This window comes from Theobroma umbraticum, unplaced genomic scaffold (genome assembly GCF_002168275.2).
Source record: "Theobroma umbraticum cultivar Fairchild unplaced genomic scaffold, ASM216827v3 scaffold_55.0, whole genome shotgun sequence".
NCBI classification, from domain to species: Eukaryota; Viridiplantae; Streptophyta; class Magnoliopsida; order Malvales; family Malvaceae; genus Theobroma; species Theobroma umbraticum.
The window spans coordinates 2,048,476-2,066,236 of NW_018397270.1; the positions used below are offsets into that span (position 1 = coordinate 2,048,476).

At 32.3% G+C, this 17,761-nt stretch overlaps 2 protein-coding genes across 2 annotated transcripts; one reads left to right on the forward strand and one right to left on the reverse strand.

Annotated features, from left to right (window-relative positions):
* Positions 1 to 269: 269 nt before the first annotated feature.
* LOC110426250 (reticulon-like protein B22) lies at positions 270 to 3,038 on the forward strand. Its single transcript, XM_021441425.2, has 4 exons — positions 270 to 566; positions 1,639 to 1,780; positions 2,084 to 2,153; positions 2,633 to 3,038. The coding sequence occupies exons 1-4, from the start codon at positions 391 to 393 to the stop codon at positions 2,746 to 2,748; spliced, it is 504 nt and encodes a 167-aa protein (XP_021297100.1). The 5' UTR covers positions 270 to 390; the 3' UTR covers positions 2,749 to 3,038.
* Positions 3,039 to 3,402: 364 nt separating this feature from the next.
* LOC110426249 (Mitochondrial substrate carrier family protein) lies at positions 3,403 to 7,842 on the reverse strand. Its single transcript, XM_021441424.1, has 6 exons — positions 7,712 to 7,842; positions 7,307 to 7,447; positions 6,344 to 6,438; positions 5,049 to 5,382; positions 4,437 to 4,674; positions 3,403 to 3,995 (listed from the first exon to the last, which is right to left on the reverse strand). Exons 1-6 carry the CDS (start codon positions 7,739 to 7,741, stop codon positions 3,745 to 3,747), a joined length of 1,089 nt encoding a protein of 362 aa, XP_021297099.1. The 5' UTR covers positions 7,742 to 7,842; the 3' UTR covers positions 3,403 to 3,744.
* Positions 7,843 to 17,761: the final 9,919 nt, after the last annotated feature.

Genomic DNA, 17,761 nt, shown 5'->3' on the forward strand with positions numbered 1-17,761 from the left:
TTTTTTAAATAATTTAAAAAAAAAATTAATTTGAACTTTTAATATTTTGAAAAATATTAAAAGAATTAAAAGAATAAAATTATTATATTACTAAAGAGAGTCATCTTTAAAGCGTATAAATTATAATAATGAATTTTGAACTATAAAAATGTAAGATTATCAAAGCAAATCTCGTAAAGAGGTTGCATGGGCATTGGTTAAGGGCAAAATACCATATTATAGTGTAATATTTAAAAGCCAAAGAGGAGAATATAGTCAATTGGACATGGGGAGAGGGAGAAGGAATTGAAAATTAAGAGCTCCAAAATCCAGGCGAAACACATAATAAAGAAAAATAAATACAAAAAAAAAATGGAGTCTGGAAATTAGACACGACTGCAAGTTGAAGGGATGGAAGGGAGGAGCGATGTGGGGAAAGCTTTGGGATTGCTGGTATGTGGTACGTTGGTGTACTACCACTGTGCCTACAGGAATTCAAGCCTTCTATCTCTCTTCTCCGATGTCTTAATCGTTCTCCTCTGCTCCCTCGCCATTCTCGGCCTCCTCTTTCGCCAAATGAACATCTCGTACGTTTTTATTCTCTTTTAATTGTTTTCAGATTTCATGGGTTTCTTTCACGATTTCAGATTATTTGTTTTTTGGGTTTAAGCCTTTTGTTAAGATTGGAAACTTCTTTTTGCTACTTTACAGAATCGTGTTGAACTGGGTTTCTGCTGCAAAGGCCAAGAAACCTGTTCTAATTTATTGATGGAAAGGGGATGGGTGAGGTTTCATTCGAACCCGAGATCTCAGCTCTGCTACCATCTTATAAAGAATAGCTAAAACAAATAGGAAATGGCCTGAGTTTTATGTTTTGAGTTATAGTAATAAGCTGATTGATAGTTTTACAATTCCTCTTGTTAATGGGGATTGGTGAAGTATGGACATTCAATGGCTTTATTCTGCTTTGGTTTTGAAGAAATGGGTTAATTTAGATCACTGTCTTCCCCTTTTCCTACCAAATTGATAACTCTCATTTATCATGTTCTCAATTCTCTCTTAACACTCCTATGGTGGTAATTAACCTCGGTAATTTCTAAATTTAGTGTTTTTTTCGTTGCTTGAATTAGGGTGGAAAGAGGAATTGTGCATGGTTTTGTCTATGTATTACTGTATTATTATTTATCATCTTGATAATGCAGTACAACAATATGCTCATTGAAGGGTTTAGCTATTGAGACAGTTTTTTTATTATTATTATTATATTTCTTTTATCACTGTGATTGTAATTTTTACTAGCATCTAGGGAATTATTAGGGCATTATGGTTATCTTGACATTTCGCAATATATGCTCTATGAGTGCCTATATCATTTCAGTTTGTAATAGGCATCAATTGTGGATCAGTGAGATTTGAATAGTGAGTGTTGTGATTTCCCATTGTTTTTCCTCTTCTCTCTCTCTCTTCCCTTGTTCTGCATCACTTGAACTGCTCTTGAAATTTTGTGCAGTGTAAATCAAATGGCCTCTTTATGATACCTTATGTACATATGTGCATGTTGATTTAACTGGGATCAGGCATACAATTTTGCATTTTCATTTTTAACATTGAATTTGATTCTTAAACTATTACATGGCATCTGAAAATGCTGTTTTGTAGGGTACCAGTAGATCCACTTGAGTGGCAGATCTCGCAGGATGCTGCTAACAGCATTGTTGCATGCTTAGCTAATACTGTAGGGGCAGCAGAGTCAGTTCTAAGGGTTGCAGCAACTGGGCACGACAAGAGGCTATTTTTTAGGGTGAATTTTTACAACTTAAATTGCTATCCACTATAAGACCTGCTATCTGAAATCTTTCACTTTTTAGATGTTAATTTTGCTGCTTTAGTTTATATTTTTTTGAATATCCATCTTGAAGGGCCTGATACTGCTAAGCTTTTAAAGATAAACACCCTTCTCCTTGTAAACTGGCCACCCTCTCTTTTTCTTTTTAGTTGAACTGCTCATTCCTTTGATGTTATTTTGAAATTATAATAAAATTGTATTGCAAAGAAAAAACGATCTTCTTGGTTTTCTATTAATCTTGTGCATATCCTCCTTCAGGTTGTTGTTTGTCTTTACATATTGTCAGCTGTCGGACGATTGGTCTCAGGTGTTACGGTTGCTTATGCCGGTATGTTTGCCATTAGGTTTCATTTTCTGTTGCTGAAATCAATGGAAACTTTAATTCTTGTAGCTAAAACATGAAAGATGTTTGAACTGGTGAACGTTGAATGAAACACACCCATTTGTCTTGAGATCCAGTTAAAAAACTTTTGTTCATTAAAGCACTATGAGGTTAAAGGAGAATTGGTTTTATACATTGGGGAATTTCATTTTTCTACTTTGAGCAATCACCTTGCTAGCAATATTTTTTAAATGCCATGGAAAATCACCTACAACATGACAGGATATTTGAACATGCCCAAAATACATAAGGGATTTGCTGGCTGATCATTATAAACTAACAAAGCAGACATTTTTTATTTATAAATTGTTCACAAGAGACTCAACCAGCAATTTTAGCTTGTTTGATTAAATAATTTTTAAAAATCCGCATGTCTTTGATCAGATGTATGAAAATTGTCCAATTCTTTTTGTTCTGTGAAACAGGATTATGCTTGTTCTGTCTTTACATGCTTGCTGAGAACTCCCAGTCAATCAGAACATGTGTTCCTCAGTTACAAAGGCAAAGAAATGGCACCACCGTCGAAGAGGACAATATGTAGTTGAAACTGCAGTTTGAACACACAGTCAGGACTGCAAGTTGAAGGTTTTGAACTTTGTTTTAGATCAGACCAAGCCTTGTTGTACCATTTCAATACTCAGGCTGAGATTCATAATGCTTTACTTTTCCTGTGGTTGATCAATAAAATTTAGTTCATTTATAATATGTAATTACCCAAAACATAATACAAAATTTTGTTTTTCCTGTTTTGTGAGATTTACAGCTGCAATAGCTTTTGTAAGAACAATGTGAGTATTTCAAAGAGAAGATATAAATCTGTCTATTGTCAAATAGGTATGCACAGATTTTCATTTTGTTTCAGATATGCAAAAACCCTGTAAAATACACCAAGTACAAGAAACTGACAAGTGCATTGCCTTCTAACACTCAAATAAGTGTTTTCCCTTGTTGTTTCATTCCTCTTAAATGGTAAGAGGGAAAAGAGCAAAATACATTTATCCTAATGCTGAGTGAAAAACATTTTTAAATAATACCCAAAGGGGATTTTTATAATTTACTTTCAATTGAAAAAACCTTTTACTGCACCTAAACAGTTAGCAATGCATGTATTCCTTCCTTTCCCCCAATTTTTATTTTTTAAAAAGTAAAAGAAAGACCAGATTATGCAGAAAGGATTTCCCACATTGCTCAAGACTTTGCCAAAAACAATTAAGAGACCAAATTGGTCAAAAAATTTTATACTAGCTGTCATGTGATATAAGATACCTGTTGGTACATGTGAATATTCAATGCAGCCCCAAAATTGAAGCTCACCCAATGATTCTTTAGAACTAAATAACAGAAATTCCGTAAAAGTTGCCAGGTCATCGAGATAAAAACTGGCAGCTCATACTTATAAATACCTTCAGCCCCTTTGCATTTCATCCCAGATCTTTCCATAAACAACCCTGACTCCACTACCCTCCACTTGCACTCTCAAGAGAGGAGCCCAACATCAGTCTCAACTAGTTACCTATGGCAAGTTTTGCTGAAGCCATCATAACATGCGCTTCTCAACAACCAATATGTCTTTCCAAGCTTCATAAAACATCCAGGTGATACCAGAGGAAGGCATTACTTTCAAACAGCTAGCACCCCACCCCCTATAAAGACCCATCAAGCCCTCATCCCGAATCACTTCAGCAAGAGCTGCTGCCATGTTTGGTGGACACTTACCCTGCAAAGCTCCCACCATCAGTCGTTTTCTGGCAACTTCCAAGGGAAAGCTGATGGTGCTAGCAGTAAAACCTGGCCACATCAATAGATCCCAAAATTTAGCTGTTATGTGTTGATGCACTCATAATCAAGTCAAATTATGAAACTTAATTCTCTGGTTCCTATACCATATCTATACTGAGTCACAGCTGTACCATTAGACCCAATTATCTAATTCTCTTGCAACATGAATTGATCACTAAGAACAGAAGGGGATGATATATTCATTAAACATCAATCATTTTTCTATGTTTGCCATGGGAAGCATTGTACTTTTCCCAAATTTCAGACAGTACTCCAGATGCCAGGATTGATAGCCTTTTCAAAACAACTCAAGATAACAAAAAGGCAGGACTGGAAAAGTTGTGTTTCATTATTTTTTGAAGAAAAAAGAAAGCAAGCTTTATTAATGATATCCAGAAAATCCCAGAGAAATTTTCCCAACCCAGAGAGTCAAGGCCAAGATTCTCTCACCTGCAAGAGCTCCAGCTAGCAGCATCTCTGGGCGATTTAGAGATTTTTTTTTCTTTGATTCGCAGTAGGATTTCTTTAATTTTTCGTACATGAAATAGTAACATGTACTGTAGGGAAGCATGCCAATTAGCGTTGGAGAGATACCAGCATAAAAGGCACCAATCCCACCATCCTTGTAAATCTTGCTAATTGCAATGCTTAAGCTAGGGTATATGTCAGGACTGACAGTCAGCCTATCCTGTAAGAATTACAAAGAGAACAATCAGCTCCATAGGCAAAACCATATAATGAGAAAACACTATGATTTTTTCGATGTGATCAGATTCTGAATCAATTATCTTCCCAAGTGTCAGACAAATAAAGATAGGCCAATTAACTATTTACCCACAACTGCTCAGACTAGTGAGATAGTAAGAGGAGACTGAAGCAGTAATAAGCATGATGAGTTGGAAGACATCATTATATAGTCTATACCATTAGATGGACATGATTGTCTGTAGCTAGAATTCAAAGGGGAAAACCTAGAAAAAAAAATACAGCTAGATGTAGAATATTCTGTTTTTTTTTTTCAAAAAAAAGAAAATAAGAAATATAATAGCCAATGCCTGATACCTTGAGAACTTCAAGAGGATGGCATGCAAGTGTACTAACAATTCCGGCGGCTGCACCAGCCACAGCAACTGGAGAAATCCAGGAAAGAGAAAAGTTGACATTAACATGACCAATTTGCAGTTTCGGGCTTTCATTCTGTTTCCATTTCTCTTTTGCTGTTGTCACTGCTCGCTTGACACACTCAAATGTTCCAAGCTCAATTGCTTGGGTGGGAATTATTCTAAGCATGTTAATTCCATTTCCAGCCCACAGTCCTTGCCAACCTTGCTGCTCAATGATCTCAATAAAACTACCAGAAATGTTTTTGGATCCCACACCAACCACCATTCTGGTCCTGCATATGTCAGAAATTATGAGTCAATTATAGATGTTCCAATACTTCATAAGTAACAAGTCCTTCAGTAAATTATCATTAAATTTCAATAAGTCTTTTAAGAACAAAACTTATCAGAAGTTTAAGCTACAACCTGCATTGGTGAAAAAAGCATGACAGAGATTTTAAGCCCAAAAGGATCATGGCTTAAGGCTAAGTTAATAATGACAATGTGACTCTCTTCTAAGATTTCAAAATGACTTGATATCCAAAACTTTGCAAGTCAAGAATATATTACACCATAGAATCAAAACAAATGGCACATACATCCAATCCTATGAACCGAATACACGAAACCAGTTGGGTTAAATTCACAGGAGTTCAATACAAGGAAAGAATATAGCGTATCTGAAGCATCAGCACACTAAAACTTTGCTCCATTGTTATTATTATTATTATTATTTTCGTTTTCTTTTTTTAGGAAAAAGAACTAACATCGAGGGTGACAATAAGTGAATAGTACCAAATTGGTCTAATATCAATCAGTGTTTGCAGTTTCTTTCAAAACTTGAAGGATCTGTATAACTGTAATGTCACATAGAAATATTCGAATGCACATTCAAGTTCTCAAACTTATACCAAAATGTTTTAACAGTTGATAGAAGTTTGTCAACCCAATTAAGGAAAAAAGAAAAGAAAAGAAATCGAGAACCATGTTTAAATTTTTATGATCAAAATGGAAATAAATTCAATGTTCTGATATTTAAAATCTTGAACTATTCTGTGAGTTATATAATACACCTCCCCCGTTCAAGCTTCCATGTAGTTTTCATATTTTTGTTTACAAATTTAATGCTGGTAAAAAAAAATATAGACTTACTAGATACCTGGCTAAAGAAACATAACTATTAGATATAATGGCAAAGGCAAGAACTCTGTAAAATAACAAATGGAACCATATAACAAAACATGCTTGGCCAACCTGATGGTCTCTAGAGGAGCGAGAACAGCTTTAGTCATAGCCCCTGCTAAAGCTCCACTAAGAAACTCACCAACTTCCCTACTCCTCAAGAAATCCTGAATCACAATTAAAGCATGCTGGTGTGATATCCCAAACAATCTTTTGGACATTATACAGCATTCAATCAAAAGGATATGTAAAATTCACGAAATCATTTTTTTGTTCCCTTTTTTGGTTTCAGGCAAACAAAAGATAGAATTTATTTAAAAAGGTAACCATCTTAAATGTAGATGTCTTTAGATCCATATAATCTATTCCACTGTCGACTGCAAACGAAAATTTAGGAAAACATGCAATGAACTACATCAAAACATAGATTTATCATAACTCAAGTTGAACTTTTTTGTTTATAATACGGGAAACAATCATTTGTCCATTATAGAGCACTGGATCATAAAGGTTCATAAAATACATGGAATCCAGTGAGAGAGTTTTCCAATAATGAATTTGGTTTTAGAGTTTAATACAAACAAATAAAAAAAAAAAGCAGAAATAACATAAGAATCTTGAATTGAGATATCTATCACGGCTGCCAACAGCAAACGAAATGCATTCAATGAACTACAGTCAAAACAAACATTTTTCTTAAGAAGGGTGCTTTTTGTTAATATCTTTTATCTTTTATTCAGCGTGATTCATTTTTCTCTTATTTTCCTCCTCATAATTATCAGCACCCAAACGCTTTATCAGAGCAAATTGAAAACTATTTGAAGCAGAAAAGCATCGACTTTATCAAAGTCTAAGCATCTCCTGAATACCGCACCTTTTGCGTTGAAAAAAGTGGGGGATTCCACAGGGAATTTATTCTCTCTTTCATATTTTGTATTTTCCTCCATTTTTCTCAGCACCCAAACAGCAGCTCAGAACAAAAAACTAGAAAACAAAACGAAATAAAGGGGAGGGGGGCAGGGAACGAGAACTCACCCGAATGGGAACCCCGAAATCGGGGACTTGAAATCGGACCTCAAAAGGCCTTGGAGAAGACAAAGCAGAAGGCTTGTCGAGTTCTTCCAGCTCCTTTGGAACAACCAAAGCCATGTTCCCGAACACCCTGTAATTATTCTTCTGCGATTCGAAATCCATTTTCAACATCATTCTTGTTATATTAAGACTATAAATTTATTACCCACTTTTTCAGTTTTCTCAAAGAAGAAAAGAAAAAGACCCAAGGAAACTTTAAAGCAGAATAAAGCCACCACTCTTTTGATCGAATATGCAAAGATCTCTTCTTCGCGTGCTTTGAATAATAATAATAACAATAACAAGAGTAAGAACAAAGACTAAGAGAGCAAAGGGAAAGGGAAAGGGAAAGGGAAGAAATTGACGTGCCTGAGACGGAGCGGTCGATTTTGGGAGCATTAGATACTTTGGCTCTCTTGCTTTCTATTTGTCTCACAAAAAGGGAGGGAATTTGGCATCTTTGATTTTCTTTTTAGGGTTTTTTTTTTGGTCCCCTTTTTATACTAATTTTCTTGTTTTAACACTAAAAGAGGTATGTAAGTAGTAGGTAACTTTTAAGAGCACGTTTCCTAGTTTGACTCATCGCCGAGTCCCGACCAAAAAGAAAAATTAAATATTTTGGACTAACTTGTACTTAAATTGTAAATTTATTTTCATAATTTTCTTAAACAATTAATTCCAATCTTGTTCTTACGTGTTACTAATAATGTACCTTTTGAGTGCAGTTTCATATAAAAATTAATTATTTTAATTTTATTTTTTTGAATTATGGATAATTTGAGATAAAAGGTTTAATCATATATATATATGTGCATATATGTGAAAAATATTTTATGTTTATCGAAATTTTAACCATTACATAAAGATACATAATATTGCATGTTTTTTGCTAATATACGATGTATAATGTGCATGATAAATTAGTAAACCTAACTATACATATGTATGCATATACACATATGTAAATAGAAAATTTTGATAAAATTTACATTGGTATCTATTGTTTTTAACATAATTTATAATTTTAAATATATTATTAAAAATACGAATTTTGATAAACTATTTGTGAAGTCATTAAATTGAAAGACATTTTCCCAATTTGCATATGAGCAACGAATCCTAAATGGCAATGTTATATTTGGATTATTTCTCTTCCAAAATTTGCATTTCCAAATAGAGAAAGATATATTGGGAATCATACTTAGTTACCAAAAAAAATGCTATAATTAATAATTTAACAAAATGCCATAACAAATACAAAGTTACCATAAACATTTTTGGTATATAATTCCATTAACCAAAATTTTATTAAGAAATATCTAATGCATTTGAGCATTTTAGTGAAGAAAAGGAGAAAAAGGGTAAAGAATTCAAGGCTGAAAATAACTAGATGATGACAAATCAGCTTTTGCAAAAAGTTTTCTATGACAACGAAGGGAGAGCTTCGAAAGCACCACAAAAAATCCCAAAGTCTACAACATACGGTCAGCATCAGCTGGCCTTAATGCCATGTGGCTGCACTTTGGCTCTTTAGATAACTATTGTAAATGCAAAGTATGGGACCATTTTAATTTCAGGGGAAGAGTCAATGGATGAGAATGGCTATGACCATCATTTGAAACCTAGCTGTCCCCTGACACAACTTGTCTTTGTCTTTATTGCTATGTCCAAACACTTGCCCTTGCCTTTTATCACATTCTTGCAATATTGGAAAACGTGCCACCTTTTTTTTTTTTGTTTGTGCTCAGCCCATTAGATCCGATTTAATAGATGAATTTCGATTATTTTGGTTAAAATGGTTAGTAGGTTAAGGGATATGATTAACTTGATTTTAAATTTATTAAAAAGTTTTCAAATTGATTAATCGAATTAAGAGATTTTAAAACAAGTGAAAAGATGCTATTCATAGGAATTTACCTAAATCATGTAATTTTCAATTGAATTAAGATGACTCAAATTAACAAATTTAATAGTTGGGTTTGTACCGTATTCATGCTATTATAATTTATGCATATATTATATTTGTAAAACCCATAATTCAATATTTATGACTTGTAATAATTTTTTTAATAATATTATAAATTTTTTTAGTAAAAATATATAAAATCAAATTAAATACATTATACATCCATCCTTTTAAAAGAATAATGTTATTTTGTCTAAAATTTAGATACACTGACTCTTTACAAGTAGCATGAATATGTTACAAATATATATGCATTAATTTTATAAGTTACAAAACTATTCCACTATCCAATGTTTTAATATTTGCATTATAAAATAATAAAATTATATATATATATATATATATATATATAATCTTTGGATGTCTATTGCTATAGGATAATGATACATATAAAAAATTTGTTATTAGTATTTATTTTTTTCTCTTAATTAATAAAAAATAAAAAATAAATTTTTTTTATCAAATCAATTGAGATGGAATTAACTGATTAAGTCAACTAATCAATTAATTTAATTAATGAGTAAAGTCAGTCAGTTTGGTTAAAATGTGTATGAAAATCGTTTAAATCAATTTATAGTAATTAATTAGTTAATTCGGTTAATGAGTAAAGTTGATCAATTTAGTTCAAATGTGTATGAAAATCAGTTAAATAAATTAATAGTAATTAATTAGTTAATTTGTTTAGTGAGTAAAATCGGTTAGTTAGGTTAAATTGTGTATGAAAAACAATTAAATTAGTTAATAATATTTTTGATCAATTTAACCGATTTAATTGATTGCTCGCCTTTAAAGAAAATGATTCAGTCGATAAATAATATATATACACTAGGCCAATCAATAAACATGTATCAATTGGGGATGTAAATTATTGGAATGTGCCCGAAATGGGAAATCAGGAAAAGTAAACAAAACTCATTGTTTTGAATCCAAGTCCTCTTCCCTCAATCCTTGTCTCTACTCACACAAATTACCACTTGTCTATTTTCTTATTACTAGTTAAAACATGTTTTGATTTTAATTTTTAGCATAATGCTTAAAAAAACCCTAATAATGATTATTGTTGTAGTGACCAAAGTTCATACTTAATATAAATGAGATCAAAATCCATAAGTTTGGTAAATATGGAGACCAAATATGTAATTTAATCTTGTCTTACACAATTGAGAGAAAACAAACAAAACTTTTGCTACTTGCTTTTTAGTTTTTTGAAAAATTGTTATAAAATAAAGAAAAAGGTTAAAAAGCAATATGATTTAAAATAAACAAATAATTAAAATGTACCACTTATAAGCCTCAAATTTTGCACCTTATACTTTTACAAGACAAAAGAAAAATATAAGGCATAATATATAAAAACTCTTAAACTATTCAAGAAAATTTAAATAAATTCTTATAATTTTATTATATTTAATCAAGCTTTTATACTTCCATTTTAAACCAAATAAGCTCTCTTTTTTTATTTTGAGTCAAATAAGCTTTTATAACTAATAATTGACTTAGTTAAAATGTCATTTGTTATTTTATACTACGTAATATTGACGTGGCATGTTAACATATCACAATTGATGATGATGTGACATATTAATGTAACGTGATAATATAATCATGTGACATTTTTACCCTCCACATCGTTGTCATATCAATTTCATATGGATATAATATGACAAGTGGTATTTTAATTAATAACAATTAGTTAACTATTAATCATAAGAGTTTATTTAATCAAAAATAAAGTCTAGAAGCTTAATTGAACGCAATAAAAGGATAAAGTCTTATTTAAATTTTATTGAATAATTTAGAGGTTTTTTTTTAACATTATACCAAAAAATATTTTTCCTTGAACTAGGTAAAAGTTATTGCTTGCATTAGAAGTAGATAGTTGATTGAAGTTGGCATGTGTTAATCGAAATTTCTAGCAATGATCAACACTTCTTCATGAAAATTGAACTTTAAGCTCATTTGGATAAGTATGAATTTGGATTGATTCATGTCTTTCTTATCTCTAAAACTACCTAAAGTGTCAATGGATAGTGCCTTGTGTTGATCAATTGATAAGTGTTCAAAAAGGTAAAGATGAATTTTGCTAGAATTTCATTTTTGAAGAATTTGTCACTATTTTGAGCGTCGAGTGACATTGACTTATCTCCAGATTGGATAAATTTTTATTGGCATAATACCTAAAAAGGACCTTAAACTTTTCAAAAAAATTCAAATAAGTTCTTATTCTTTTATAGTGTTCAATCAAACCCATATATTTTTATTTTGAGTCCAATAAGCCATTATACTTATCTTTTCTGTCAAATAAAACCTATTAACTAATGATTGACTTAATTAAAATGCCACTGATCATTTTATACCATGTGAAATTGATGTTACATGTTAGCATGTCATAATGGATAATGATACTGCATGTTTATGTGGCATTATTTCACAATCTAAATCTAAACCATGATTGGTCCCAAGGCCTAATAAGAAAGGCTCACTAAACCTATGTAAGCCTCGTAATCATATACATCTGGTTAAAAATCTTACATTGAATACACACTACCTTTACAAGTACATTCTAGACATTTATATTTCGTATCTCAAATATATTAGTAAAAAAAAAAAACTCAAATACGTGTAACATCATTTATCGTACATATATGTGATCATCTTACATCCATAAATCCATATACCAAACCATAGTTATGTCAAAGTGTGCTTTAGTGACTCATAAGTACCAAACGAACAAAAAAATAGATAGAGGAGTGGCATTGGGTGATGATATAATCTACTAAATGCCATGGCAATTACCTAGCAAAAGGATGGATAGAGACCCTTTTGAGACTTAAACTCCAAAGGTCTACAGATTTGAAAACCAAAAACATGATTTTGAAAAAAGTAAGTGTATAACCTAGTAAGTGAACATGGGAAAGGAATAAGCATACATATGGATAAAATTTATAAAACCATTCCAATAGTTTAAACCATGCATATTTAGCTTTTGAAACCAAATCCATGATGTAAACATGCATCATGGATACCCATGACTTGAGGTATTGATACTTTTCATCTAGAATGCCATTAAATGTCCAAGTATCGATACCTTGAACACAGGGCACCCTTGAAGTGTTTTCTAATGACCAAGTGATAATTCTATTTTATATAATTATTTTTATCTCAAATTGTTCTTAAAAGTTAGCTAAGTTTTGAGTTTAGGTTAAGATTTAGTTATTTTTTTAATTATTTTATTTTTATTAAGTTATTTTATTTTATGTTAATTTTATGTTTATTTGCCTTAGTTTAGTTGTTACTTTTTATTTTTTATATTTTGTCGAACTTTAAAGGAATAAGACTCAATTTGGTGAAGAAAAGTGTTTAAGAAGCCTAAGCCCTATTCATACATGTCATGGTATTTTGAACACAAATTTCACTCCAAATGTCCAATTGAGGTGATTCATGAACCATTGGAAAGCTAAGAGATAGATATACAACTTTCATGAGGATTACTTTACCCAGTTCTGCTTGGAAGATGGAGAAAATTACATTAGAAATTGATGGAGTGTAGTAGTCAGCGAGAGAAGCTTGAAGCCAAGGGAGCGTTGCAGCTTAAATGGGGTGTGCCGTGGAGTTAAGGTGAAAAATTTGAATAAATTGTTGTGGGAAAGAAAAGGATGCTGGCTGATTTAAGTCCTATGGGCTTTACAATTATTTTGAGCACAAATTAAGAGTCAATAGGCTAAAATAGTTTAGTTTAGGGAAAATTGGGTTTAGTTTCGAGTATAAATAGATAGCTTGATGCAAAGCTAGCCGTAAGAAGAAAACCCTAAGAGAGATTCAAAAAGTTAAAGGTTAAGGTTGAAGATTAAAGATCAAGGTTGTAAATTTTGTTTATTTTCTTTTTCCTTAGCTTATATTATTCTTGTTATTCTTAATGGCTAAACTTCATATGTTTTTATTTATTATTGTAATTATGAGTAGCTAAATTTCTTTTTCTAGGATTGCAATTGAACTCACATGTAATTTAAATTTTTAATCTCTTTCTTGCTTATTTTCAATGGTATTGGATTGTTTATTTCAGTTTGTTCTTAATGCTTTTAATTACCTAATCACCAATTAAATTGATTTAGAAACTTAAACATAACTTGGTAAAGGGCGTTTAGTGTAGATTAAAATTGGAATAATATCTGATCAATTTATTTGCTTGGTTGAGTAAATTGATTTGTGTATAAGATAAGGATATATAGCTAGTATTAGAGGTAGAACTTAATGAATCTATTTTAATTTCAACTCACATAGGAATATAGTGTTTTGATTAAAATAGATATTTTTATAAAAGTTTTAGGAAAGCTTTATAAATTGTGAAACCCTTAACCTAATATGGAATTTGCTATATTAGAAATCCTTAGATGAGCAAGTTAAATGGTGTTTTGAAAACTTGAAATTTAGTTTTGCGAATGGAAAATTTCATGGTGTAATGCTTTAAGATGATTTTTGTGTTTGAAATGTTCAAAAGTAAGTTTTGATCTAAGAAAAATTCATGTTTTGATGCATTAAGATGATTTATAAAGTTTGGTGTTAAAAGGAGTTTTCTTGGACATGTTTCTAAGGTTTGTTTTTGCTTTGTGGACACAATCTATCGATAGATGTTCTTCATCTATCAATAGATAAAATCCAACAAGAGTTTGTTAAAGTTGTCCTAAAGAACATCTATGGATAGATAAGTAGATTTATCCATAGATGGCTAGATCCTTTCGATAGATGGCTTTCATCTATTGATAGATGGTAAGCAAAAGCTTTCAAAAAGGGTTTTAAAGCTTATCTATTGATAGATAGCCTTGATTTATCTATAGATGATATCGTTTTCATAAAAATAAAAAAGGTAAAAGTGTATTTTCATTTTTCAAACCATAAATATGACCCAATACCCTCAGCCCAATACCCTCAGCCAATTTTTGAAAGGTAAAACCTCTCTAAAACCCTTTTAGCCCATTTTTTATGAAAAAATCATTACTTTTGATGATTTTGATCTTAGTTTTGAATTTTCAAGCTAAAAATGACATTTTATGCTATAAAACCTTTAAAGCTCACATTTTAATAATGAAAATTTATGATTTTTGCCTTGAAATTTCTATTGAGGATTAAAGCTAAGGTTTTTGTGATTTCCTTTAACATTTAATCTCATCTAAGGTAAGTTTAGAAGATTTATGCAATTCTAGCTTGGTTTAGAGAGAGAAGGTGATTATAGTCAAAAGCGAATAGATTTTAAAAGTTGCTAAATTAATTATTTCGAGTTTATTAGTTTAGAAATTAACTGTTATGAATATTGTGCAATAGGAATGCTTGAAAACACACTAGATTACATGGAATTAAAGTTGTAATCGAGCTACCAATAAGGTGAGTGGATACATCACTTTTAAAATTATTTTGATATGTAAAGTTGAAGCATGATTTGAGGATTATTGGTGAATATGATTTTCTATAAATATTTATGAATTGAAAATTTATTTATGGATGAGGAAAATATTTTAAAATTCATTTTCAACTTACTATGTACGTAAATATGATATTATGTATTAGTTTTCAATAAGAAAGGACAAACACCTTATGTTTGAGTCCACTTGATTACTCTGATTTTTAGACTAGTGTGGGTACGAGATATGATTTATGATTAATATGTCCTGGTTGACCATAATTAAAGCACACATCATATGATCGAGCACATGGCCCCACATGCACAGTACCATAACGTGCTCAATAAGGATTCCTCTAGCATATCTGCTGACTGTTATGGCTAATTATTTCATTGCTAGTTCCTCGATGATTACTTGGTCCAAGAAAATTCCCACGATGAGATGAACTACTAAACTGGGGATTCCTCCTCAACCCCTGAGATCCAGTTGATGCTTGCCCTCTATTCTAAACAATATCCCTTCGACCAGGTCGATTTTACCTCCTAAAAGTCATTTCTCAACCAGTGTTCCTTTGACTAGTTTGTCCTTCAGCCTTAATTCTTCCAATACTTTTGCAAAGTGCCCTAGCCTCCGTACTATGACCTTTAATTAGCCGAGCACAATCTACTACATTGTAGTACAAATCAAACCTCTACGGTGCAACAGCTCTGAACAACTACTCAGACAGTCCAACCACATACCGATTCACTCTCATTTCTTCTGAAGACATGAGGTATGGGGCGTATCTAGACAATTGCGTAAACTATACATCGTATTCTGATACTGTCATCTTGGGTGTCTGTCTTAGAGCCTCAAACTCCCTAGCCTTAGCCGCTCGCACACTACGAGGCATAAATCTATTCATAAAGGCTTTATCAAACTCTTTCCACCCAAGCGGACCGACATCACTAGATCTACCGCACATGTACGATGTAATCCATTGTTGTGCTATATCCTCTAAACAAAAACTAGCCAATGTTACTGACCTTGTGCTCGAAGCTCCTAAAGCGCGACAGATCCTTTTCATAGTGTCCAAAAATCTATGTGGGTCCTCTCTAACTATGGAACCAGTAAAAAATGAAGGTTTTAGCTTTATAATGCAGATAATGAAACTGAGTCATCTCCTTCGTCATCATTCGAATCGTTCTCATCCTCCTCATCTGACCCTTCCTACACTATCATATCTATATTTGGGTCACAATCCGAATCTTGTGAACTAGACTCCATGTACTCTTTAGCTGCACTAGTACATCTCTGAGTAAATTTGGTAAACTGTTGGGTCAAATTTCGCAATCCAGCAACTAATTCATTCAAGATAATACTCTCTAAAGTAGGTCTACCTGCCCTAGTGCTATTCGGACTAGCACTCCTTCGATCACTTGAATTACCCTCACTTTAGCGTCGAGAACTCCTCCTCCCCTGGTTCTGGAACTATCTCGTCCACATGAGGTAATAATTCGTAATCATTCTTCAGTTTCTCTAGGTGCGTCCGATTCATTCGTAACCCTCAAAGATGCTTTAGTCCAAAGTGGCATCTCAAACCTGGACATCAGTAATAAATTCTTGTCATTTAATTATCTCTTATAATTCCACACGATGGTTTTCTAAGACAAAGAGATCTACGTAGCATCTTGCCTATAATCGGTGCTGCAGTCACTAACTATAAGTAAGACTCTATGTTGACCCTACTACTCCGTTGCTTGACACGAAAATTCCTAGGACTCAATTAAGCCTAGCGCTCTGATACCAAGTTTGTAATGATCTCTTCCCTCGATCGCTACCGTTGTTCGAGACTTGCGAGTGAACTCGCTAAATCCCAAACAAGCTTTGGTTAAGCCTTTAGGCAATTTAAACTCAACTTACAATTTTATTACCATAATTCATTTAAACTAAATAATCACGATATTTAAAACGTGGCATCTAGATACTAATAACCAGGTTTGATAATTCCATACAATTTCAACATAATATGTAGTAATCATTACATAACCTTAAGTTTTAGCAAAAACATTTCCAATAAACTATTAATCATTATAAGCCTGACTATTTGATACAACTCGACCTCTAGGCAACGGAGCGACTTGGAGTGGAAGTCTAAAGATGCCATTACCTAGGTTGTAGCTAACCTCGAGGTGTTGAACAATGCACTATAACTGATTACTTATCTGTAAAAGAAAATAAAGGGGGTGAGTCTCAAACTCAGTGATCATCAACGTCATGAGTAGAGCATAGATGGGAAATAAGCTAAAAGCAGAAGATTTGAATATTAAAAATATAAGAATATATGTAAACAATTCACTCGAAATGGGAGGTTTGTGCCTTACATGAAAATAAGTAAGTTTATGCTAAATAATCATTTAAATCCAATATCAACCCAAGTCATGGAAAGATTCCTACCATCGAAATCACTTAACATCTGGTTTAAAGTAATTTAATGACATCACCCATGCTCTCGTAAAATCCAACATTTTACAAAGCTTATGTGCAAATTCATAAGTCACCTTATACGCGAAGAATTAAATCAAATCTCATAGTATAAGTAAGGGAGCAGCAGAAAAACTATTATTTTTCACCATGCGAAAACTACTTACGTGAAAAACCCAAAAAGAAATCACTCTCGAGTAGGTGTAGAAATAAAAAGCACGTGGATCCGCTTCCACATAATAACATCTGGGAGTTCCACTCCACCAAATCCCCACATGCCATGGCAGTCTCAATAATGTTGACCGACATCGAAAAAAATCAAGTAGTCCCAACCACGTATCACAACTTGTGGCCTAGCCATGTAAAATCACAAACGTTGACCCTAGCCATGTCTAACAGCCCATCAGTGACCCAAAGGTTTTATAGCTAGAGCTCACTTGTGCACAAGGGTCACACTTAACCGAAGTGACAATCGACCTACTCTCGAATCTCTCAGTTTGATAAAACTATTTTAAAATATAGTTGGGTTCTCAAAATTTTATTTCAAAATCATTTCCAAAATATTCATGTAGTAACATGATAAGATCCCTTATA